The sequence below is a fragment of the Phragmites australis genome, chromosome 22 (assembly GCF_958298935.1).
Source record: "Phragmites australis chromosome 22, lpPhrAust1.1, whole genome shotgun sequence".
Taxonomy (NCBI): domain Eukaryota; kingdom Viridiplantae; phylum Streptophyta; class Magnoliopsida; order Poales; family Poaceae; genus Phragmites; species Phragmites australis.
The window spans coordinates 13,168,617-13,193,445 of NC_084942.1; the positions used below are offsets into that span (position 1 = coordinate 13,168,617).

Below are 24,829 nucleotides of genomic sequence, written 5' to 3' on the forward strand. Positions count from 1 at the left end.
CCCTCCACCCTGATCGGCAGGTACAAAGTAGCCGAACACCGCCTCTTCCTCGCAGACCTGCGAACCTGTATCAACTTAAGGGCAACACTCTGAGTACGAACAGCTCTAGATGAGTTAAAAAGTACAATGGCCACTGTAAGGCTCTCTGGCTTGGAAATTAATGATCTCACCCTTGACCTTAGTGACTTGAGGTAAGAATATGAAAATGCATTAGTTATTGCATGAAATAACTGAATGTCTGGGTTCCATATAGGAATTGTACCTCTTGTGAACATGGGCACATCCTTTCCAGTTTTAGCAGTTCATTCATTTTTCTTGTTGGAAGGGGGAGTTGATAAAGGACCCAGTTAACATACGATGCAGCACAATCATTCTAAATTGCTGCAGTTTTATAATTTCAGACATTCATAAATGCCAAATGACCTGAATTTCTAGTTCAAATCTTTGGACAGCAATCCTTGGTGTTTGCATATACTAATTATGACATTGATGTTGTTATGTGCAGGATTACTGTTCACGTGATACCAAATTGGTAAGGCCTCGCCTTTGTAAGTTGTAGTTGTGATGAATATGAGGCCTGGTCTTGAAGTTCCTACGGGTAGGCACCGTGATCACCATCCTGTGATCATGGCAGGGTTGAACAGAGAGAGATCAGAGCGAGAACAGAACTGTCATAAGGAAGAAGACAGAACAGATGGGCACAGGAGAGAGATAGGTAGGGGATAACTGATCGATTTCTTTATTTATCTCTCTCGGCTGATGCCAAGCAGGGGCGGAGCCAGTGTTGGCCAACCTGAGCTCTGACCCCCCTTGTCTTATGCAAGTTTTTGAGGAACATGCAGCTGGGAGCCTTTGAGCCCATGGACCCCGCCTACCTGCCACGCGACACGCCTCCCGAGCGCTACCGCCCGCTCTGTTCAGCCCCCAGCCTTTCAGCTCTGGCTCCGCCAGTGATGCCAAGCAACATATATATAGCCGGCTGCAGATATCCCAGCCAGCCTCATTCAAATCCAATTCTATCTCTATTCTTATCTCTAATTCAAATCCAACTCTATCTCTATTCTTATCTCTAATTCAAATCCAACTCTATCTCTATTCTTATGTATAATTCTAAACTATCTTATCTCTAGCCGAACTAAATATTATCTCTAATTCTAAACTATCTTATCTCTAGCCGAACTATCAAACGCACTTTGGACCCTTCTTGCTGCGCTGTCACTTTTCACACGCGTGAACAGTAATCCTGCACATAACAGATGTCCTTTTAGTTCCGTAGAATCATTGAGCTGAACTGCTGAAGTATAATTGCAGAAATGATTTTACATGCATTCCTTTTAAATGAAGTCACAGATTATGCACATTCCAATAGGATCTGAAGAATCAGGTATCATGGGGACATAGGCCAATAACCTGGTAGTGGGGCTGCTGTTTAACCTCCCCATCCACCCAAGTTTTAGTCCTAGGACGGACTTGGATGTTAATCTTCCTTAGTGAATGGCATAGTTGCTAGCCATTTTCTTTTAAAAGCATATATCATTGTGGAACGTCCATTTGCACTCATGAGATAGCAGATGGTGTCAACAAGTCAGCCAAGGTTGTTCAAGCAGTGGAAGCTAGCATCGGACAAATGCGGGACATAGCTCGGCAGCAGACAATGTGTATGTTTCCCTCCGGACACACCAGCATTTATCTTTACCGCATTCGTCGCATTTGTTGATGCCATGTGTATGCGCAGCAATGATCGAAGAGCAAGCAAACTTGCGGACTATCCTCACTGCAGGGCCAGATAAGAAGTCTCATGAATCTTCTAACTGGCAGTGACGACGACAGAAAAGACCAGATGTCTGATTGTGAAGTCTATTTCTTCTAGATGATGTATGTTTTTATTTCTTCTACACTATGTATGTTTTTCTAGGCTTCCTCTGAAGTATTTGCTAGGCATCGTGTTTGTCCTTGTAAATGAAGTCTCCCAGATACCCTCATTTGTCCTGCCAGCGTGACATTGTAAGGCATTTTCGCCAATTTGACAGTCTACTCTCTTATAAACTTGGAAGTGTCGGTTCTGAATGCAGGGCATCCTGGCAGACCGCAAGGTACATAAAACCGTTTAGATCCCAAAAATCGCTCGCCGGCAGTTACTAAAAAAATCGTGGTTATTGTGATAACCGGGCAAAATTCGGCGAGAATTCGCTCAAAATTCACTTGGTCAAATTTGAAATTCGGTGAGAATTCGAACTGAATCAACCGAATGGTTTGCTACGGTTATCGACCACATTTAGGTATTATCGAGCGGTTTTTCCATATTTTTTAAATTGTTGGTAACAGTTCGAATTCGTCGGTAACCGTTCGGTTTTAGCGATTTATAGAGCGGTTTTCTCAAATTTTATTGAAGTTAAAAAAACAAAAAATAGTTTAACCTTGTAAAATCAATAACTAATTCATCTGAGCTTCAAATTAAGTGAATTTTTTTATTGGTTTCCTTGTAACATGATCTACATGATAAAAGTATTTATACTCATTAAAAAAGTTGAATATTTTCTATGAGAAAACGTATTTTCTAAACCTAGTTAAATGCATAGTTTACTCTTTGCTAATCTAAAAATCATGAAACCAATTTTGTTAGTCTTCCTACATGATTCTATATCTTTTAAAAATACATGAACCCATGAAATAGTTATTGTTACATGCAAGATTGTGTAAATGTGTTGCAACTAGTCTAATTCATAACTAACCCATCACACCTCCAAAATTAGTGAAACCACTTTTATTAGTTTACTTATACTATGCTTTATGTACGAAAAATAAAATGTTAATTACAGTACTATTTCTTAACATATTCACTCTATACTTGTGAATTTTGTAGAAATCATGGAGAAATTAATAAAATATAAATGATGTGAAATCAATTTTAAAGATCCTCTTAAGATACTCCTATATTTGAAAAAATATGTGTTTATATGTTAACTTTTTCCTTAACATAAATTAATAAATGAACTACACGCTTCATCTTTTTTTTTCAAACTTTCTCCCTAAAAAATATGATGCAAACAACATTATTTTTGAAAAGAAAATTTCACGCAAAGTCTTAGAATTATCTCTAGTTTTTGAAAAGTTTTTTTTATTTTTTTAATTTAAATTCAAAAACCGATCAATTTCTATTATCGATACGGAACGGTAAGCTCAATCCTAGCAGACAGAGCCGGGTATCCCTCAACCGTGCTTCCAACAGGCTAAACCCCCCCCCCCCCCCCCACCCAACCCGCTACCAATAATGGAAGCAACACGCTGGACCGGGTAATATACAATTTTCCCCCTCAATCGTGCTACATAATGGACACAACACGCTGTCCCGCTCTTGAGGGTTCTGATGAAAATCTATTGCATGGTCATATCCGTTAGATCATTGATTTCACCATGGGAGGAAGCATATTTGCCTGGTCGTGAGTCTCCAGGTGTGACACATCAGGCTATCCTGCGAGCAAACCAGAACCTACATTACTATTACAGACAAGTAGTTTAGAGGGCTCAGAAATTAAGTTGGGAATTTAGGGAGCTGCTAAATGCAACACTCAAACAAGTTTAATCAGCTATAGTGCAATTTATTCTTCTCAAAATGGCTGTTGAACGCATAATTCTTTCGTTACTCCGCACATCCACGGCGCCACAACAAATCATCACTTACGAAAAAAGTTACAAATCAGTCTCGGATGCTCCATTTGACTATGAACTGTTTCTACGACAAACATCCTTGAGCAAACACCCTCAGGCATATACGTATTTTTAAGTTTGGAGTCTAGTGTTGACTTTGCACCAACGCCATACGATTCTTATCATGGATCTTTCACGATGATCATCTTCATTGCACACAGGTGCATACGATCTTGAACCATATCTTCAGTGGCCACAGGTCACCAAAGAGATGCCAACTGATAGCGTTCACTTCTTCGAGGAACCGAACCCTCCAAAACCCATCATGGCAGCAACGTCAGGGTCGATGTCCTCAGGTTCATGCTGAGTGGCCTGTTCTTTCTGAAACCAATTGACACCTAGTGATTATGAACTGTACCGATTTTCACAGCCCATAGGACAGTCAATTATAATTTTCATTTCAAAAGGAAAGCAGAAAATAGCAACATCTATTTATCTGCATAGCTGCACTTACTTTCTTCTCTTTCTTCTTTTCTTTGCGTTGCCGCTTCCTCTCTTCCTCCTCTTGCTGTTGTTTTAATATTCTCTCATCCAAGTCTGAAAACATTGAAAAAGGAAAGGTATAATTTTGCTAGTAATTTCTTCTGCTCCCTACTCCCTAAGGAGACATTCCATGGAAAGATTTCATTCTGAAGGGTATAAGGGTGGAATGACACCATATGTGATGTATTTTGTTTTTCTCACCTTGTTCACTAAAGGTGCTGGGGTCCTTCCTCTTCTTAAGTGACTCAAACCTTTTTTGAACCTGCAGCCAGAAAATCACTATGGTGAAAAAACGGCATTGGCTGAAAACGAGCACTGGCTGAAAATCACTATAGGATGACAAAGCTAACTATTCAGCTGATTGCTCACTAGTCTTATGTAATCCAATCAAAACAATTCCACAATATGACAGGCCTTTTCAGCACAGCTTCTTTGGCACAGCTTCTGCAGGCCTCACAAGCTCCACAACATGACAGGCCTCCTTGGCACAGCTTATGCATCAGCTTATGTGGAAGCCAGGCTGGGATTGAACTAGAAAGCAAAAGCTGCTTCCTACCAGCTCCTCCCGTAAACAGGATTCTGCACAAGCAGAAGCTGTGCCAAAGGGGGGCGATGTACCATGAAATCCAAGTTTGAATGTGGGTCTGCTATTAAATGAATATAAAATCTAATTTCTGTTGCAGATCCAACACACAAGCTCAGATGTCCTACCTGTTCAAGTGATGCCCTTTCAACACGCATAGACATGCCCAATGCTCTCTGATCTGTCAAATGTTCAAACCATGAAACATGAAGATGAAAATAGGAGCCTAAACTAGAGTTCTCAGACACTTACGCTTCTTGCCATTTATATGATCCAAATAGTTGGCCGAATCTTTAACAACACATTCACATACAGAACAGTAGTATCCGGCCTGTCAGGGACTAGGAAAAGTTGAGAAAAAACTTTTATGTGATGAATAAATCATGAACATAGGAGAGGTTCATTTTTGTATAAATAGTAAGGTTATAAACAGCATTGGATATTACAGTACACACAGGTAAAAGTAAACTGTGATGCAGGAAGTATCCAGCCTGTCAGGAAGCAGGAAAACTTGAGAAACTTTTATGTGATGAATTAATCATGAACACAGGAGAGGTTCATTTCTGTAGAATTAGTAAGGTTCTAAACAGCATGACATATTACAGTACAAGCAGGTAAAAGTAAACTGTAATAAATACTGATCTATTGTGGACAGATGAACCTCAGGTCTTGAATTCAAGAAAAGAGTAAGACAAACAAAAAATTCTTCTACTGAGATCTATGTTTTCCATGTAAAAAAGAACAAAGCGACTACATTCTAGCATGTTTTGTCAAGAATTAAATCCGATTACGATCCAAGTGCACTGTAAACATTAAACGGCATGTCCTATGGGATTTGTGGACATACCTGCTGACTCAATGGTGCAATTGGGGTCACTACCTGAAAAAAAAAAAAGAGATAACAAATATGATAGTTAGTTAACTTTTTATGAAAGAAGGGTGTTCATTTTCTAAAAGCAGGTTCTTCACAGTAAAGGACCAAACAGAGTCATTCATATCACATAGCATCCATATCTGCCTCTAAAGTTATGCAGTTTTCCAACTCGTTCAAAGTACCCAAAAAAACCAAATAGAAATACTGATGAAACTAGGGGCAAAAAACCAGGTAATTGATGAAATAGTTCATTCAACATGAGGAAACATAGAAAAACAAAACAAAATAAATAGAAGTATAATCTGACAAACCTGAGTCTTGCCAAGACGAGACTCAAGATCAACTTCATAGTCTCTGTGCTTCAAAGGTTGTCTTTGCACAGGAGGGCCCCTTTCTGCATCCATAATTAGAAAGAAATAAGTTTCATAGAACACAAAATAGTACAGCTACAGATTTAATTGAGCTAATAGTTGGATCACATACCCTTGCCTTTCCAGGCTTCCTCCTTGATCAGAAAGAGACAAACAAAGAGCAAAGTTAGCAATATATAGAGGGTAAGAGAAAAATGGGCATGGTTTTCTTGAGTTTTGACAAAAGAAAAGGAACACATTATGACCTTCTCCTGCCGCTCCCTCTGTCGAGCTCGCTCCAAGTACTCTTCCTTGTCAAATTTCCTCCTAGAAGTGTTATCAACACCAACCGGCTACACATCATAACAGACAAGAGATCAGCTGCAACGCACTACCTGGTGCCTATGACCATCATAAACTTTTCGATTAACCCCAAATAAGTGCAACTCACATTTCCCGACATCTTAGTCAGCTACTCAGCTCACTGCAGACAAGCTGCTACACATCAGAAACACCATAAGAAGGGATGACACAAAAATTCAGCCATCAGCCATGTAACAAAGAGAACATAAATTGGTTTTTCTCCCTTTTTTTATTTTGGTGATGCTGGGGTGGGGGTTGGAATAAACAAGACAAAATCAGCTCAGATCTGCTATTACCGGCAGGAGTGGTCGCCGGAGGACCCAGTGGCCGTGAGGAGGAGGGCCTCAACCGGCTAGCTCGAGGAGGAGGAGGAGGCGAGTTAGGGTTAGGGCTCACCTTCGGTAGGAGGGGGACGGGCGGCTGTTGGGATAAGTGAGGGAGAGGTTGCCCGCGGGGAAGTGGAGGCGCGCCCGGCGGTGAAGTCGCCGAAGGGGACGCGAAGGCGAGCTCGGGAGCGGTGAATACGCGCACTCGCCGGAGGCTCCGGTGTTCGGAAAGGAGAGATTGGGAGTACCGCTTCGGCGGTAGGATGGCTAACGGATATATTTTCCCATCCCATGGATGACGACTATGTACTGGAACTCTTAAAAATGATTCGCGTCTAACACATTACTAGTGGAGACCGGCGCGCCCTCGCGCGCCGGCTGTAGAGAGGGGCTTTGAAAAAATATAGGTAATATATGTGTACATTATATATTTTTTGAATTAAGTATTGTGAATAGCCAACAATTATATATTTCTTGATTATATGAAATCATAGATTAATGCGCTGTTAGCATAAATTGATGTTGGTAAAGGTATCTCCAATAGATTCACAAAACGAACATTTTAATAGCTATATTTTGGGTATACGATCTAAAAAGCTTGTCTAATATACATTCTAAACGACTCTTAAAAAACATTGATGCTTGAAAGGAGTTTCCCAACTTATTAGATCTTGTGAACGTCAATTAACGTTGGTGAGGGTATCTTCAATAAATTTCCAAAGCAAATCTTAATAGTTATATTTTGAGTATATGACTTCAGAAGCTCTTTCAACAGAAGTCTTAAATGGTTCGCAAAAAACATCGATGCTAAAACGAGCTTCGCAGTTCGCTGGATTTTGCATATCTCATTTGGACCTCCAGACGACGGATTGCTTGATTCTGTGCTCGGCTTAAAAACGAAGTAAAGTCATATGGCAAATAACTACATAGCACTTTGCTTTAGAGTTTATACATTATAATTCTAAATCACAGCATAGAATATTATACAACCATCTCACTTGTAACATCGATAAATGAACAGTTGTAGGCTTTGCATGGTTCAAATTACTATTGACGACTCAAATTAATATATTATCCACAGAATGACGACTCAAATTGATGCCAAACAAAATACAAACTGGCAAACATATTCTAATCTTTGGTTGGGCAATTCCTAGACTCTCAAACAGCTCAGGATGCCTAATTAGAAGCTCGATCACTTGAAAATTCAGTTGTTAAGACAGGGTGCTAAGAGTTGTACAACAAAAAAAAATGTATTGTACAATGAAGTTATTTAGGTACCTCTTTGATCTCTTTAATTTGCTGATCAAGACCACTAATCTTATCATATGTAGAATCAAGAACCTTCTCAACCTTCATAAGATTAACCAACGGATCAACTTTGCTAGGCAGGATAAAATGAAGCATATAGCTGCGTTTCGAAGAGCAACTCTTGTGGATGGCGTGAGCTCTGTAATATCGATACTTTTATCGACATCTACGATATATTTGTCTTCTGGATGCACATGAGAGATTGCAACTAACCAGTTAACCACAATAGGATGAGTGGAAACTCGGAGCTCCCATTCAAAACTTAGATGCTGATACATCTGCTATAATAATGGACTTAATGGCATACTTTGAACTACCGTATGCAAGAAAACAAAAGGTAAATGAGAGAAGTGAAAAGGCAAATAATTTTTTGACAAACTCTTAGTTTTTTGCGACTATGTATCAGCTTTAAATTATGGATATTTTTCACAGAAGTTAAAAGTAGTATGCCATGTGAAATGATGAGTGATTGGTTTCTGAAACCTAAGATAAACGTCGTAGATAAAGCATCATTTCGGTTTCTATCCCATTCCCTATTTAGTCACATGACCAAGTACTAACTGTTAGCATGATTGCATATGCACATTAGGAAATAAGACATTAAGCTCTATCCTAGTTCGCATATATTATTTTTGAATGGATCACTTTTGGATGTAAAATTTAAAAAAGGAAGACTGACAAGTTTATAAAGTGCATAAAAAAGTAAAGAAAGAAATAGGATGTATCTACAGTTAAACCTTTGACTTTCCCATAACCTTCACAACCTCACTTACATAGATCAGTTAGAGCCTAAAAGACCAGCATTTGATGGGAAGTTCAACAATAAAAATAAAAATACAAATGTCGGATACCAGAATGCTATATAGAGATAGAGAGCCTTTGCAAGGTACACTTCTTCAGTATATTTTTTTCTAATGGACTGATATAAACTATGGTCAGGTTTCTGCACAAAGACAATTGAAACACAAAATTTAATTGTGGGAACAATGGTATATTACTCTATTAGAATAAAAATCAAATAATTCCTGCGAAGACCTGTTATCCTTTGCAAATATTTGTGCTTCAATATATCCCAGTTATTAACAGCCCTCTCTTCATTTAAAGTTCAAATAATATTATTACAGTAGTTTAAAAGTAGAAAGTACCTTTATGTATCAATGAAAACAATCGAATAACTGATTACAAAGGCAATTCAAGAATATACCATAACATAACAACAGAAGACAATAATATGAAAATAATACTAAGGAGTTTAGTTGCACTGTGAAGATAAATTAGTACTGTAGCAGCAAGGGTGTTAATAAAATAGGATGGCAACCAACACAGCTTATTATTTGTATAAGAAATGACAATGTACATATCCAAAAAAAAGTGTCCTTACCATATCCCTGCTTTATAGCAACAACATTATTGAGTAGGTTGGACCGAAGATAATAAAATAGAACAAATATATCATGGTAGAGCTGAGAGGACATCAATTTATTATACAACTAAAGAGGTTTATTGATATAGTTGATTGATGCATTATACAAGTCTGCAAAAGTAGTATGGATATGTAGAACAAACAACCAAATTACACCAACGTTACAGGAGCCATAGGAATTTGTAGTGAAGAAACGACAGAGCTAATAGTTGGAGAGCTAACCGCTAAGGTCGGTATGTGCGAATAAACATGGGGAAATAGCGGTGTTAACAGCTCCTATCTTCCAGACTGAGGTAATACAAACATCAAAAAGGAGGTCCAAGCATTAAGTTCATATTTACAACGACAAAAGCAACATGTAATACCGTTGGCGTCTATACTTTAGTATGAAGTTATATTAACAACAGAAGGAAGACAGCCTCCGGCTAGCAAGCTGAAAAAGAAGTATAAAAATAATAAACAAAAGGTTAAAGCCTGAGAAATCAAAAGAAATTTGAGAGAAGTGCTAAGTAAAATGATCAAAATATAAATACCTACCATGCTAGGATTGCTAATACTACGAGGTTACTAAGGTTTGGTCGAGCCACCGTTATTGTCATCGCCAGAAATAGCCAAAGAGTTATCTCTGCAGTTAACCGACAAAAACACGAGAACATAATATTTTTGGAGATGTGTAGTGTGTTTGAAGTAAATTCGATGTTTATGAATGGCAAAACATATAGCATGAATTTTTACAATGTTTATATCCTACAATATATTATTATGAAAATCAACTTGAGGACTTTAGAAACATAGCACTGTACTTGAGGTTAGTTTGGATTGCCATCCGAATTCTGAAACTGCAGGGCAGGATTGGTATTAGTTTATAGGATATGTCATTTTAAAGGTCAACCTTACATTCGATATTAATATACAGGACATATTCTTTGAAATTAATCTACATGCCGATGATTAAATTGCTGATACATATATGAAAATTAGTAAAGATTGTTACAGCCATTCCTAATTATGTTTAGCGATAACTAAATAGTTCTCAAGGACTATTTGTAAAACACGAATCATGTTGAGGGAAGACACCACTAGAACGAATAGAATATAAAGACAGATTTGGTATACTAACCCAGCAGCAGCATTACTCATGTCATCTTCCAGTTCATGATCGAGAGAATCATCATCCTTCTATAAATCGTGTTAAGAAAAGAGAGGAATATATATAAGACACACGTATAAAGAATAGATGCATCTTACAACATATTTGATCATAAAATTCTTGAGATGTGAAGAGTACATATATATAGATAAATATTGGTGTAAGAATATAAGGGACCTGCTGATTTGGGTCTTCATTTTTAAACTGGCGCCTACTCAACTTTTCTTTCCTTGCATGGACCTTTGATTGATTACTGCATTCCACAAGGCCAAAGACTTAATTGTTGAAGCGTACATCTTGGCTTAAAATTCATATATTACGGTGGTTTAGCATTTTTTTTTTGTTGTTGTTGCAATTGTCATATTTTTTTGCATAACAATGTAAGTCATAGTGTTCCGAACTTGAACATGAGTTGTCCTAAATTTTAGTGTTATGCATCTCCACATTCTTTGCTTTATGATAAATAAAAAGATCCGAACTTTAACATGAGTTGTCCTAAGTTTTAATGTTATGCATCTCCACATTCTTTGCTTTATGATAAACAAAATAAGAAAACACAATTGACTTACGAGGAACAGTCCTTTGTCTTAGATAGCGTAAGTGCTGGAGTGTCTTTTGATGCTGGAGTATTTTTTATGTTCTAAGATATAAGAAAATCGGGTTAGGTCCGAATAAAAGTCGCTAGTAAATAAAGCACAAAAAACCATCAAAATATATTTATGAGGAAGAAAAGGAAACTTAACCTGGTGGCTCTCCTGTAATGATGCTTCAGTAGATGATGTACCCTCCAATGAAGTAGCCTTGCGCTTCCCACCAGCAAATCTAGCAGCAAGTTTCTTAACAATTGGAATTGTAGGCTGTCTGCCATAGGCACAGTTGATAGCATTCACTTGATATGATCGTTGAGCTTTGTCAAAGCATTTGCTGGTCACATTAATTGTCAGTAAATATTTTTGGGATACTAAGGATGTTATTTCGCTTGGAATGTCATTAGCTTTGTGGCACGACCGCATCAGCAGCTTGACGTCTTTATGGATAAGGCGCTGGCCGACAGCTCCAAAGAATACAAACTCTGCTTCATCTGTTCCATTAGTTCCAATCACGCATATCTTGTACCTAAGTATAACAAAAATATTAGGTAGCTGTATTAGTAACTTAGTTATTTAGGTCTGAACAAAGGAGTTGTAAGGTATTTTGTTGCACAAAGAAAGCGATTTTTACTTGAATGTAGAGCCGGTACAACCGCAATGCGAACATTTATAATCATTTCCATCTGGAAGCGCGGTTCTGCTACATCGGTTGCATGAAGGAAACCACCAGGATATGAATGGATCAATCCTCGAGATAGTGATAATACAACAGAAACCTTCAGTCTGTACGTAATAGAAGATTAATGAGTTGTCACACGAGAAATGCACAATGTAAACAGAACTGAGGAAACGATGGGAAATATGATTGTGAAGTGCACATAACCGGAAAGTCATATGGGCTAATCTCAAAGAGCTCATGGAGAGTCTTCTGCTGGGGTTCCACATTGACAGGACGAGGAATGTATTGATGTTCATCTGGTGTGACACGCTTTATAGGCTGGAAATCACCACCAAGACTATAGAGAAGGGTAAAAAATATAAAATGTGGAGTTAATGAATATGTAGATAAAAGAATCAAGAATAAGATATCATAGAGTATGAGAGTAATGAAAGAGCAATGACATAAAAAAGTAGTACCTATCAAAGAAATCATCAACCTCAGTAACCTCAGAATTAATATACCAACGACATGCTGTGTTACCGCTCAACGAATACTCGCCTGCAAAACAAATTGAACGTTTATTACCAATGGCAAGCAACGAAAGAGGACAACAGAAGGGCAACGTAACTTCATATACAACTGTCTGATGCTGTACCTCTGTAAGACTTCATAAGCATACCAACAAAGATAACAATGACTGGACCATCCTGGCTAAGCGCACACACTTCATCAGCATCAAATTCAGAGGCTCTTTGACCCCATAAAAATAACTTCATCTCATAGTTGCTACAAACAAATGGAAAAGATCATGTTTAAATATATGTATATTTCAGGTAGAGGAATATCAATTATTAAAGAAAAATTGGAGTGAAACCAAACAAGAAACAGATGGTGTGATGCACCTTTGATCTCTCAATATAATTGTCCTTCGACTTGTAGCCCTCGTTTGATTCTGAAGCTGAATGGTGGTCAGTTCAGAGATTTCTGTGATTATCCCAATAACATCTAGCAAATGGTTGGAATCAGGTAAGTATGTAGTGGTATAATTACAGATTGTAATACATATGAAATTTATCATTTCTAGAGAGTTAAATGAATGGAAAGCACGAACCGATAAAACACTTGTTTTCTCCAACAAGCATGGGTAAATCAGCAAATTTTGTTAGATTATAAGCGTATATTGGAAAATCAGTTGGGAAATCATGCTTTTCTTTGATCAAGGTGTGACAGGTGATTTCAATCATGAACTCTGATTCAACAGGCCTGTAGACAGGTTTAGATTTTATAACTCTAAACCTCTTAAGTGTGTATACTTTTCCCTCTGCAAACAAAGGTTTCTTAGATTCGATATTGTTAGGTCCAATCTCAGCATACATTGGAGTTCCCTGCAGCACAAAGACAAAACAAACAAAGGAATTTATATAGTAAAGAACAAAGGATGAAATATTTGTGGTCTCAGATACAATAAGTAAAAGTTTTGTTACCTCAGCATCAAGTAACACAAGATCAACATGACGTATTTGACCATCGTCTGTGCCTCCACGGTAATCCCACATTCTTGACACCCTTGTACAAATGACCCAATGCCTACCCCGTGGGTTTATGTCTTTCATCATAAAGGTTGACATCTTGTACTGTAAGCAAAATAAGAAAACCAAACATACACAAATAATGTAATAAGCACGATGAATATACAAATGTATATCTCCTCGTTATTAAGGAACTACGAATGCACCGGATAATATAGATCACTATAAACAAACCATGTTTTACAGTAAAAATTATAGATGTTTATGTACAAATTACACAATAAAGTTATCGCACAGATGCAAAAATCTCATTATAGACTATGTTTTTAGTTTTGGAACCACATGTGCCATCCTCATTTTCAATCAAAATGGTAAGCCCTTTTTTGGATGTTACACGGGACACAGCTACATATAATTGACCATGAGTGAAAACAGGACTCTTTAAATAAACACCGACATTATCAAGAGTTTGCCCTTGGCTTTTATTTATAGTTATAGCATAGCATACTTTAACAGGGAATTGACGACGCTGGAGGCTAAATGACATTTTATTTTTTTTGCGAAGACAAAACTATTCTAGGTATATAAACAGTGTGCCCAACATTTTTTCCAGTTATAATAACTGCTTCAATCACTAAGTCAGAAAGATTTGTGACGATAAGCCGTGTTATATTGCACAACCCTTCTGTCTGACTAAGGTTACGCAGCAACATGATAGGAACACCCTTTTTTAGCACAAGACGATGCTGCGGGAAATTGTTAAATTGAAGCGAATTAAGAAACTCGACAGGATAGAGTAGATTTACATCCCCAACTGTATATGTTGATTTACAAATTGTATCACAACTTAGGAATTCTTTTTTCTCGCCTGGAATAAGAGACAACATATGAGTTAACTTCATCAGCAATCTCATTTGTTGGTGTTAATATAGCACGCTTACACAAATATAATGCATCAGAAAAATTTGCTTGCAAGTTTGAATAAACAGAAGAAACAATACAAGCAATTTTGTCACCTTCTGTATGAAGCAAAAATTCAGAAGGTATCTCTATCCATGTCGGCTCATCCTCAGTACTACGTTTTTCAGTAGGCAACTTTGCTTCACCAATATCAAGTACCCATTTGCTAAATTTAGCAATTTCACATTGTACAATAGGATCAAGACTAGTTGACAATAGTCTCATATTAGTTGTTAATTTTAAAACCTTCACATGACGCCACAACGTTGAATTAGTAATCGAAGCATTAACTATTTCAGCTCTAGTACCACCCTCTATAACAGGAAGAATTTGTCTCAGGTCACCACCAAGCACAATAACTTTGCCACCAAACACAAGATCTTTCGCTTCTGGATTTTGCCCACCTACTATATCACGTAGAGTTCTATCTAGTGTCTCAAAACATTTCCTGTGGGTTATAAGAGCTTCATCCCAAATAACTAATGATGTTTTAAGGATCAGCCCAGCTAGCATGGTGCCTCTCTTAATATCACAAATAGTACTATCATCGATATTAAGAGGTATTTTAAATCGAGAATGAGCAGTTCTTCCACCTGGCAAAAGTAAAGCTGCTACGCCAGAAGACGCAACAGTCAAGACAATTTTTCTTTTTGCTCTTAAAAATGACACAATTGCATTCCAAAGAAAAGTTTTCCCGGTACCACCAAATCCTGAAACAAAGAAAAACCCAAGAGTTTCATCTGAGGCACAACTAACTATTTGCTGAAAAGCTTGCATCTGTTCTGAAGTCAGACGACTACACAAGAATGCAGATTCCATCTCTAATTCAGGTAAATTGTAAGACATCTCATCGTCTATAAGCCTATTTGTGAGAAATGGCGAAGCTTTTTCGCTCTTGCTGGGCAAATTATAGTCTTTTATACTGACTCCATGTTTATTAAGTAAAATAGAAATCTCATCAAGTATCATGTCTTTTAATTCAGATAAAGGAAGGACAAAGTTTGGGTTTCGCAAAGTTTGTTTCAGTTGGCGCTTCATATCATCTCCCAAATAAAACCAGACGTTTTCAAAAAGCAAAAATTCATCTTTGACATCACAAAACAGTAACATAGTAACAAAAAGTTGTCTAAGCTGAGTTGATGAACCCCACGTAACTGCCTCATTAAAAGCACTAAGCCACTCAGTGTCATCCCCTAGAAGACCTCGGGCTGCACATGCTTCTTTGAACGTACTATACACTATTCCCTCATAAGCCCTAATGTCTTCGTAGCTCTTTGCACCTTTCACAATCATTAATAACATTCTTAAAAAGTATCGTTCTCCTGCACTAGGGTGGACAAAATATAGACGTCCTATCTTAAAACCATGCTTCCTTTCATTCCATACTCTATTTGTTTCATCCCATGTAAATAAGGTAGGGTATTCACAATAAGTTAAGTTATTTCCCTGTGTGTATCTCTCGTTAGCTAAAAACCACTCGGTTAGCATAGTTCGTTTGACACGTTCACTTGCTACGACTGCAGACAAATTGTCTATCTCTCTGTAAGTGACGTAATTCTCGTTAGGTAAATGAACAGGCAATCGCTCTACAGACGGAACATGGGTATGTATATTATAGTCAAATACCCGCCAACACGCGTCTTGCTCACAAATGTATCGACAATCTAGGTACTCTTTGACCTCATTAACACTCCTAGTTGTGGCATCCATCGGTGCATCTTCACCCTTTCTAATTCGCTCAAGGTAGACTTTTGCACAATCAGGACCCTTTGTCACATACTTAAACAAATATTTTAAAACATGTGTTCTATTACAAAACTCAACATTAATGTGAGTCTGGAATTTTTTGAGAAGGGTCATATTGTAAGGCACTACCCATCGATTATCTAAATCAACATTTCCTTTCTTAACATATCTTCCATTTTGAGGACGTTTATACACAGCGAAGCCTTGGTCATCGATTTTAGTTTCTTCGGAGAATAGTTTTGGATAGCCTTTAGAGCAAATACCATTTTTCATACAAGAACAATTTGGGTTATTTGCACCACAAGGGCCATGTATCATATGCTCTGCAACAAGAGCATAGCCGAGAGGATCAACTTGTGGATCTGGAATTTCAGCACTAGTGAAAGAATCTATGAGCTCAAGTGTAGGAGTAGACACTGTGAGGCGGAGCCATATGAGCATATGCGCATGCGGCAAGCCACGCTTTTGGAACTCAATAGTATGAAGCACTGATAAACGGAAACAAACACAAGAAAATGTAAGATAAGGGAAATCGTGCAAACCTATATGAGAATGATTGAAGGTAAATAGACAAATAATTAAAAAGAATAGAAATGTAAAGAACGAAGAGACAGCACACCTGCATTAATAGGGCCAAACGACGTGCCATCCTTAATATGTCTTAGCATGTCATCTAATTTCATATGATACACCCTAACAACAAGATCAGCCCTATCGGTGTGTTTTTGACAAGGTTCGAATCTAAGAGCTTCAATAATTTCTGGCCATTTTGGATTACACGTGAAAGTTAAAAATATATCTGTAGGACTGTAGACTGGTTATCGCAACCGCATCATGGAAATTTTGAATCATGTACCGCCTACCCCCAGTATGACTCGCAGGAAGGTATGTGCGTTTACCAATAGCATCGCCATCTATACAACCACTTGTCACAGCATCAACTATTCCTTGAAATTGTTCTGCTCTAAGCTTAGATTGATTGTCAATAATCTATTGCAATCTACTCTCGTCAATACAAGCTCGGGCATCAACCTTAGCCTGCGAAGACAATCTTCCGTAACACAGATAGGGATTTGGTTGATTTCTTCTATAGTGAAAGCAGTGACGATAGTAATCTTGCATCGTCATTTTATTTCGAGTGTTTGGCCTTGTTAGATCAACACCAATATAAAGGACACCTACTTGAAAACCACGTTCGCCATATGGGAACAAGAGTGAATATTGCAAGGCCATAAGAGCAGGATGAAGTGTTGGTATTTGGTGAAGGTTGTCATCAAAACAATGGACCACAATATCACGCTTAAAAGTATCAAGCGAGAAATCCCCAACCACTAATAGAGCGAGCTCATCACACGTCGGCAAATTATATTGGACAGGATCACCTTCACGAGCGCCAACAATTCTGATACCCACATTTTCCCCGTCACACTCTTTTAATCGATCTCTTGCCATTCTAAATTTTTTCACTAAAGGATTATGCTCATCTAACATTTGTAATAAACCTTCGATAATCTCTCTATCTAATTCACCTTCTAGTCTTTCAGATGGATCTAACGCATGAATTCTATTTGTCACCTCATTATCTGTGTCATAAATATAAAGCTCAACAAACTGTGGGGCCTCACCATCTGCTGGAAGTAAAGATCCAATACGATGATGAATTTGTCCACTAATACGAAACACATATGGACTTCGACCTTTGTTTATAGCATTGTCTATTCTGGCACCCATGGAGCTAAAAGCAAACAAACAATTATATTGCCGAATCTGTCTCAGGAATTTTTTGCACCGAGAATCACCATCGAATTTTAGGAGGTCTCGAAGAAATGGGGGCGGTTGTTTAAATGGTTTAATCTGAACTTTCCCACCCTTACAACATAGATTATACACTGGGCCTTGTCCCCTAGTGGTAGAGGATCCTTGTACAGTTTCTGCAAACCAGAATAATGCATGGCAATGTTCGCACTTGAAATTAGGAAATCCAAAATACGATCTCTCACGATAAGACTCTACATAGCAAAAGCAACAAAGAAATAAACAGATTAAATCACAGGCAAAGGTGAGCAGGCAAGGACAGGTTAAGGACAATCTTATACATATACCTATACCTTTTAAGTAATCTACATACTCTTGGGTAAACCGTACATACAGATTTGTCACAACACAACCGTCGCTTGGACCTATGGGAGAAATAAGATAATTTATCACTTTAAATATTCCTAGCAGATAATCATACTGGCCGCAATGTCATAAAACCAACACCAAAACTACCTGGCAATTTCAATCGACGGTGATTATCCAACCTTCGATGCTTACGACGATTTTCCGTTGTCACATCAAAAGGCAAAGACGAGCACACGATATCTTCTATTCGGATCCCCTCCCGCAACCCCACGAAAAGGGATATAAGCAAGAGTTCAGCAAGGAAAAAATAGAAGAGACAAAAGGTACGCAATGAAATATACGATAGGAAACATACGTGGCCTAATACGTGGAACTCGAGGCATCGTGTTAAGCACTATCAACTTGAACACAATAAAAAAACTTAATAGACAACAGGAAAACAGCTGCACAAGCAAACAACATATTTAGAACAATCAAAGGAACCTAAGAATGAACAATTTGTAATAACAACAAGAAATAGCATACATAATAAGATACCACATACCATTAACATATAGTTATAGTAGTTATCGGAATGAAGTATAACAGATGAAAAGAGAACAATAAGAGGTAGGGTAGTAATATTATTAATAAACATGCAAACATGTAAAACAAAGACTACATGACGAATAATATTTCTATAAGGGCAGACAAATAAAAGTAGAAGATATATATCTAAAACCATAAACCACCAGAAGAAATCTCAGCAAGGAAATATTGGTAAGACTGATTGATGTCCTCAAGGAAGATGTCCTGAAAATGGGCAGGTTGATCAACATGCTTGACCCAACGCATAGAATTCGCTGCAACTCGAATAGCTGATTGTGCCACTCTCTTGGTAGCTATAATCAGCTACTACAAAACCATATAGACTTTGTAGAAAACTAACAGCTTGAAACGCTGCCTGCTCATAAGGAGCCATGTAAGTAATATTAGGACAACTCAAAAAAAAACATGATGAGGAGTGACCTGCGCATGCAAAGGGGGTAACTCGATCTCTACACCACCTAGGACAGCTCCATCGTTAGCAACCTCACATAAATAAGAAGCGGATATCGACTGTCACCGGCTGATCACAGCATGTAATAAAGAAATATAGGATGCACCCACTACAAACATCCTACAATAAGTATATAAAAAAACGATGCACCAACACTTCTAGAATAGAACAAAAAAAAAGGAAAAATAAATTTGAATATTAGTAACAACGAACTACACAAAAGGAATTGGACAAAATATATGAAAATATAAAAATGTACTAAATAAATAAGTAACTATGTTGATATTAAGCCTCACCTTCAAGAGAAGAAGATAAGCTGAACAGCTAAGATATCAAGATCAGTAAGGAACTAAGAAACCAGGGAATCCCAGACAGCTTATAGACAAATAAAACTAATGACAAAGCAGAAGATTACAGGCCTGCAATAGATATTAATTCAAAAATAAGAGATCGTACATACACTAGGGATAAAATCATAATGACAATCAAATAAACGGTGCCGACAATATAATAAATAAATAAGTAATCATATTCACATTAAATCTCACCTTTAAGAAAGGAAGATAAGTTGTGGAGCTAAGATATCAAGATTAGCAAAGAGCTAAGAAACAAGGAAACCAAAATACCAGGTAGCTTATACACAAATAGAAGTGATTACAAAGCAGAAGATCGCCGGCCTGCAATACATATCAATTCAAAAATAAGAAACCATATATACATTAAGGATAAAATTATAATGATGACCAAATAAACAATACAAACAAATAAATAAAGTAACCAGCAACTCATAGGTGGAAATATCAAAAGAATGGTCTCTACTATAGTAACCAAACTCTAAATTCAAGCCCATTAACCATTTATACAAAAAACAAACTCACCTAATAAACCTCAAGAACCTATCTTAACTGATTTTGCTCGCGTGCAAGCAATCAACAAGGATACATATGTCCTATAGGGCATAGCATATTATTATCTCATAGTATCAATAGGCATATAGACAGCATAAACCATTTAATAATAAATCAAGTTGTAAACCATTGACAGTGAATAATTAATAATTGATACATATTTATAGCATTTCTTTTGTTATGGAGATTCTAAAGAATTAAGCCATCCGTTGATGACATAGGCTTTTTGCAGTAAATTCCTATCAGAAACACATACAAGATATGAACAACGATCTCAAATGTAGAAGCCCATTAATGAGATGAAGATGGTCTCAAGCGCTTGAGAAAACACTGAATGCATATGGAAATGCATTTATTTTAGATGAAGCAAAACGATACCAAAACATTCACCATGATGTCATAATCAATTAATTTCAGACTCAAACGACTTTTCTTTGAATATAGGTATAAACTTACCCAAAAATTGGAACACCAGTGTTTTGAACATCCATTTAAATTCTCTTTGTTCCAAAGTGAAACAAGAGATCGGTAAAAAGTGTCGTAGTAGTAGCAATGAACTTCACGTGCAGTGTTGATGGAGAATATATATAATTCTGCGTCCATACTAACGTAAAGAGCGTATCGGAGAGAGAGAGAGAGAATGACTCTTTTCTATATCCATCTTTGTGCAAACATAACATTCTTAGCCCTTTGATCACCTACATCTAGTGATTGACATTCATTTTTGTTCTGTATCCTGCTACCTCAACCATTATTAGCCATTGATCATTGCAAACCAAAAGCCTGTTATCATTTGTATCAGGCCAGCATTTCAAACCATGATAACCAATTAATTAACTCTCTGATCAATTGTATCTAATGGCTAGCAATCATCCATACCCTGCCATAGAAAAAAAATAACAAAAATTTATAGTTTTAAAACAATACTTGCATAATAATATATAGTACCACTGATGCTTTTAACATTTTGTAGAAAAATTCTTTAAGCAACATAAATTCCATCGCCTGTTGTAGTACCACTGATGCTTTTATTATACTACTTGGATTTGGACATGCTTAATTATATTCTGGACAAAAAATACTGTCTGCTGTCATGCCGTCAATATGCGTGATCACTATATCATGTAATTGCAATTTTAAGAGAAATATTAGTTTAGGTAGCTAGGTTTATTTATACATGAGAGTGAAATGTGTTAAATTTTTTTGGAGCAGTTCTTTACCCGATAGAGCCACAACTCAAAGCGCGGGCGAAACTTCTTCAGGTAAATCGATTTGGGACCACCATGTTTTTCGTAGACATGATGCCTAAAATAACGAAGCAGATGTTTCTCAAGAGACAGAATAGATCAGCTAGCAGTGCTTCAAATATTAGTTGTGAGACAACTTATGTATGATAAACAAACTGAGATGCGTACCTGAAAGAGATGTAACCTTCTCTATTAGCAAAAGCAATTATTCGCTCAGAATTTAGCTTTGGCACCGAAAAGAGATACTTGATAATGTTGACAGCCCTCTCACCAAGCTGCAATAATAGAAGCTTATCAAACCATTGTGCTAATGCAAGCTGAAACAACATGCAGTACTCAAAAAAGTACAAATAGAAACATAGAAACTATATCCATGTACTGAAAACGTTTGCTCTTTTCAGCCAAATTGAATCATGTAAGCTCTATCAAACGGACAATGTGAGCAGCAGAAAACACTAAAAATGGATTCAAGCTAAACCAAGCAAAAATTAAAAGTAGAGGTGATGAGTTTAGTAGTTTTGAATGGAGGGAGACTTGTCTTCACAGTATTGAGTACATCTCAGATTAACGGGAAAAAAAAACATCATCACAGCCTCCAAATTATGGGAAACAGACACTGGCATGGGAGTCCACATGCAATTTTATCATATTTACAACAGCAAGGAACAGAACTAAAACAAGAAAACAAACTGAAAATGGAGGTGTTCTCAATCTTGAATTATGAATGGATTGAAACAAGTCTCAGCTTAACGAGAAAAACATAGTCAGAACTTCCAACTTTAGAAGGTAGATATGCAATTCTGGGATGCAAGGCACCAAAAGACAATGAAGAGATTGCTCCAAAAAAAATTGCCACACTATTACCTTTTTTATATCCTAATGCAATATCAATACCGCTTAGTTATTTAGTTTTAAACGGATAGATATTATCCTCATAATATGTCTCAGGTTAACAAGAAGTCCATCATTGCAGCCAAAAGGAAAAGCAAACTATTAACTGTACCATGAACATTTGTGTACACCACCAGACTAAAGAGGAATCATAACAGTAAATTTGCTTAGCAGCGGCTGGAAAAAATCTCTCCAAAAAAACCCGGTAACAATGATTAATGTAGAACTGGAGGCTGCTGAGATGTTTGGTTCATACTTAAGAGGAGGATCAGACTCCCCCCTTCCTCTCTTTCTATCGCTCTCTTGCCTATTCTCTCCTTATATTGATGCCTACACATTGCTTTCTGAAACACATGCATACACATACTCTTGGTACTGGCAATAATAGCTTCTTCTTAAGCATATATTGCTAGTATGATGAAGACGATATCATTGCCATTTGAATGCATATATACTACCATTAAATTGCCTCTTCTTAAGCATATGTATATATATGATGATGATGATATATTGCCATTTGAATGCCTAACTGTTAAGTCTATTTGCAATGTAGTACAAAAACTGCACATACATGGTTTGAAACTGATAAACCCCTTTTTTCCCCTTTTGTAATAACAGTTAGAATCAACGAGGTTGCCTTTTTAAATTGCATAAAACTGTTCTGAGGAAACGACTAGAACTGTTTTGTTTTGCCATGCACTTTTGCCCACTCCTATCTGATCATGATATTCAAAGTCTCCAAACAGTTGGAGAATAAAATCTTGAAATGCCACATAACGGCAGCCAAGAAAGATTTCTCACCGACCTCTTTATCTATGATAGACAAGTTGAGCAACAATCCCAAGTATGCAATCAAGAATTCAGGACAAGGGGAAAAAAGCATAGATATGTTAAAAGATAACACTTAGAATAAATTGCCAAGCCGACAACATAGCAGGATAAAATCTTGGTACACTAATATCTTGAGGAATCATAACAGCAAATTTGCTTAGCAGCAGCAGAAAAAATCTCTCCAAAAAAAAGGCATTAGCAGCAATGAATGTAGAACTGGAGGCTACTATGATATTTGATTCATCTATAACATTAGTGCGTTTAAATTTCGTTTTCCCTCTTTTTCAAAACGGTGGTCTTCTGTTACTCCAAAAATGTTAAAACTTTTTGTACGTATTCCATAATCCATGTGCAACCCATTTTAATTGGATTCACCAAAAAATCCTTTGTATATTTAAAACTAAAATTCTCCAAAAAAACTACTTGTATAACTTGTAATAATTGTTAGTGTCTCAAATAAATTCCAAAAATTCTAGGAAAATTCACTAATATTCTTATTATGTGATGGACTAATTTCTAAAATTATTTTCAGCCCTATCGAAGAAAAAGTGAGTTCTTTTGTAATTCTTCATTTACATGGAATGATAAAAATACATATAAATGAAGTATTACAAAGGAACTCACTTTTTCATCATATAAACTAGGGCTAGAAATAATTTTAGAAATTAGTCCATCACATAAGTAGAATATTAGTGAATTTTTCTAGATGTTTGGGAATTTATTTGAGACACTAAAAATTATTATAAGTTATAAAAGTAGTCTTTTTTTGGAGAATTTTAGTTTTAAATATAAAAAGATTTTTCGGTGAATCTAATTAAAATGGGTTTCACATGGATTATGGAACAAGTAAAAAAGTTTTAACATTTTTGGAGTAACAGAAGACCACCGTTTAAAAAAAGAGGGAAAACAAAATTCAAACGCACTGATGTTACTGTTCATGCACAGTACTGTTCATTTTTGGTGTGTCATTTTCGACACACCGTGTGCCGAATACAGTGCTACAGTGCTATTTTTGGCACACCGTGTGCCAAATATGATATTTTCGGTGTACGGTATACCGAAAGTCAATTTTCGGTAATTGAGGTGCCGAATACGAATGCTAAAATTGTAAATACGATGATATGTTGTCTATTTCGGTAAATACGGTCACGTATGTTATCTAATTTTGTATTTTGGCCATTGATAAAGTTGTTGCTTGAGCCAGTACATATTGATGAAGCTGTTGCATCTAGTGTTCTTTAATGTCATATTAATTTGCTATATCCAATGCTCTTTCATATCACGTTAATTACTGACTATTCATCTTTTGTAATGTTGTTCCTGTCGGTGCATACATAGCACAATGTTTCTCTTGGCTATATAAGCATGACGCTACCTTTATTACATCGCACATTTCATCCTGTGCTTGACTTGTATGCTTGATATAGTGCATACTTGAGGTACTAGAGTTACGTAGGTGTGAGGTTCGCATAGTCTAGCTAGACAGTGCGTTTCTCATCATAACATGATATACTATTATTGTTTATGCTAATTTCCATCGTCTAATAAAATTTAGTAAGACCAAGTGATGATATAATAAGAAGTTGCTCCTCGTGTCCATAGGATAAGCCTCTGTTGTGGCTTTGTAGGAATGATTGACTTTAATGTAAGAATAATTACCATGAGACTATAGACTTAATAAATAGTTATGGACCGAAAGGACATGCTTTATGGACATGATTTATAGTGGCCT

At 36.9% G+C, this 24,829-nt stretch overlaps 2 protein-coding genes and 1 long non-coding RNA gene across 23 annotated transcripts; all 3 read right to left on the bottom strand.

The window, feature by feature from the left end:
* Positions 1–368: 368 nt before the first annotated feature.
* Positions 369–926, bottom strand: LOC133905383 (uncharacterized). The gene is made up of 2 exons (XR_009907605.1): positions 728–926; positions 369–619 (listed from the first exon to the last, which is right to left on the bottom strand). It is a non-coding gene; the product is annotated as an uncharacterized LOC133905383 (long non-coding RNA).
* A 2,649-nt stretch (positions 927–3,575) lies between these two features.
* Positions 3,576–9,304, bottom strand: LOC133904850 (uncharacterized). 5 transcript variants are annotated; one of them, XM_062346460.1, is made up of 11 exons: positions 7,969–9,304; positions 6,450–6,493; positions 6,265–6,351; positions 6,132–6,153; positions 5,960–6,042; positions 5,622–5,654; positions 5,027–5,105; positions 4,903–4,955; positions 4,393–4,453; positions 4,163–4,245; positions 3,576–4,029 (listed from the first exon to the last, which is right to left on the bottom strand). In XM_062346460.1, exons 2-11 carry the CDS (start codon positions 6,459–6,461, stop codon positions 3,937–3,939), a joined length of 606 nt encoding a protein of 201 aa, XP_062202444.1. In that variant the 5' UTR covers positions 6,462–6,493; positions 7,969–9,304; the 3' UTR covers positions 3,576–3,936. The 5 variants fall into 5 exon arrangements, with proteins under 5 accessions (XP_062202444.1, XP_062202446.1, XP_062202445.1 ...); XM_062346462.1 differs by lacking the exon at positions 7,969–9,304 and adding an exon at positions 6,758–7,923 and having other exon boundaries at positions 3,576–4,060; XM_062346461.1 differs by lacking the exon at positions 7,969–9,304 and adding an exon at positions 6,758–7,915 and having other exon boundaries at positions 6,450–6,482.
* Positions 9,305–9,453: 149 nt separating this feature from the next.
* LOC133904848 (replication factor A protein 1-like) lies at positions 9,454–22,104 on the bottom strand. Of its 17 annotated transcripts, none has more exons than XM_062346451.1 (18): positions 21,544–22,104; positions 21,349–21,433; positions 19,769–19,897; positions 19,517–19,639; positions 18,329–18,973; positions 13,307–18,237; positions 12,934–13,207; positions 12,725–12,827; positions 12,478–12,608; positions 12,299–12,380; positions 12,045–12,177; positions 11,793–11,944; positions 11,315–11,687; positions 11,141–11,211; positions 10,749–10,824; positions 10,542–10,600; positions 9,959–10,046; positions 9,454–9,854 (listed from the first exon to the last, which is right to left on the bottom strand). In XM_062346451.1, the coding sequence occupies exons 6-17, from the start codon at positions 13,448–13,450 to the stop codon at positions 9,989–9,991; spliced, it is 1,656 nt and encodes a 551-aa protein (XP_062202435.1). In that variant the 5' UTR covers positions 13,451–18,237; positions 18,329–18,973; positions 19,517–19,639; positions 19,769–19,897; positions 21,349–21,433; positions 21,544–22,104; the 3' UTR covers positions 9,454–9,854; positions 9,959–9,988. The 17 variants fall into 17 exon arrangements, 15 of the variants coding, with proteins under 15 accessions (XP_062202435.1, XP_062202437.1, XP_062202436.1 ...); XM_062346453.1 differs by having other exon boundaries at positions 9,955–10,046; XM_062346452.1 differs by lacking the exon at positions 18,329–18,973 and having other exon boundaries at positions 13,307–13,456.
* Positions 22,105–24,829: the final 2,725 nt, after the last annotated feature.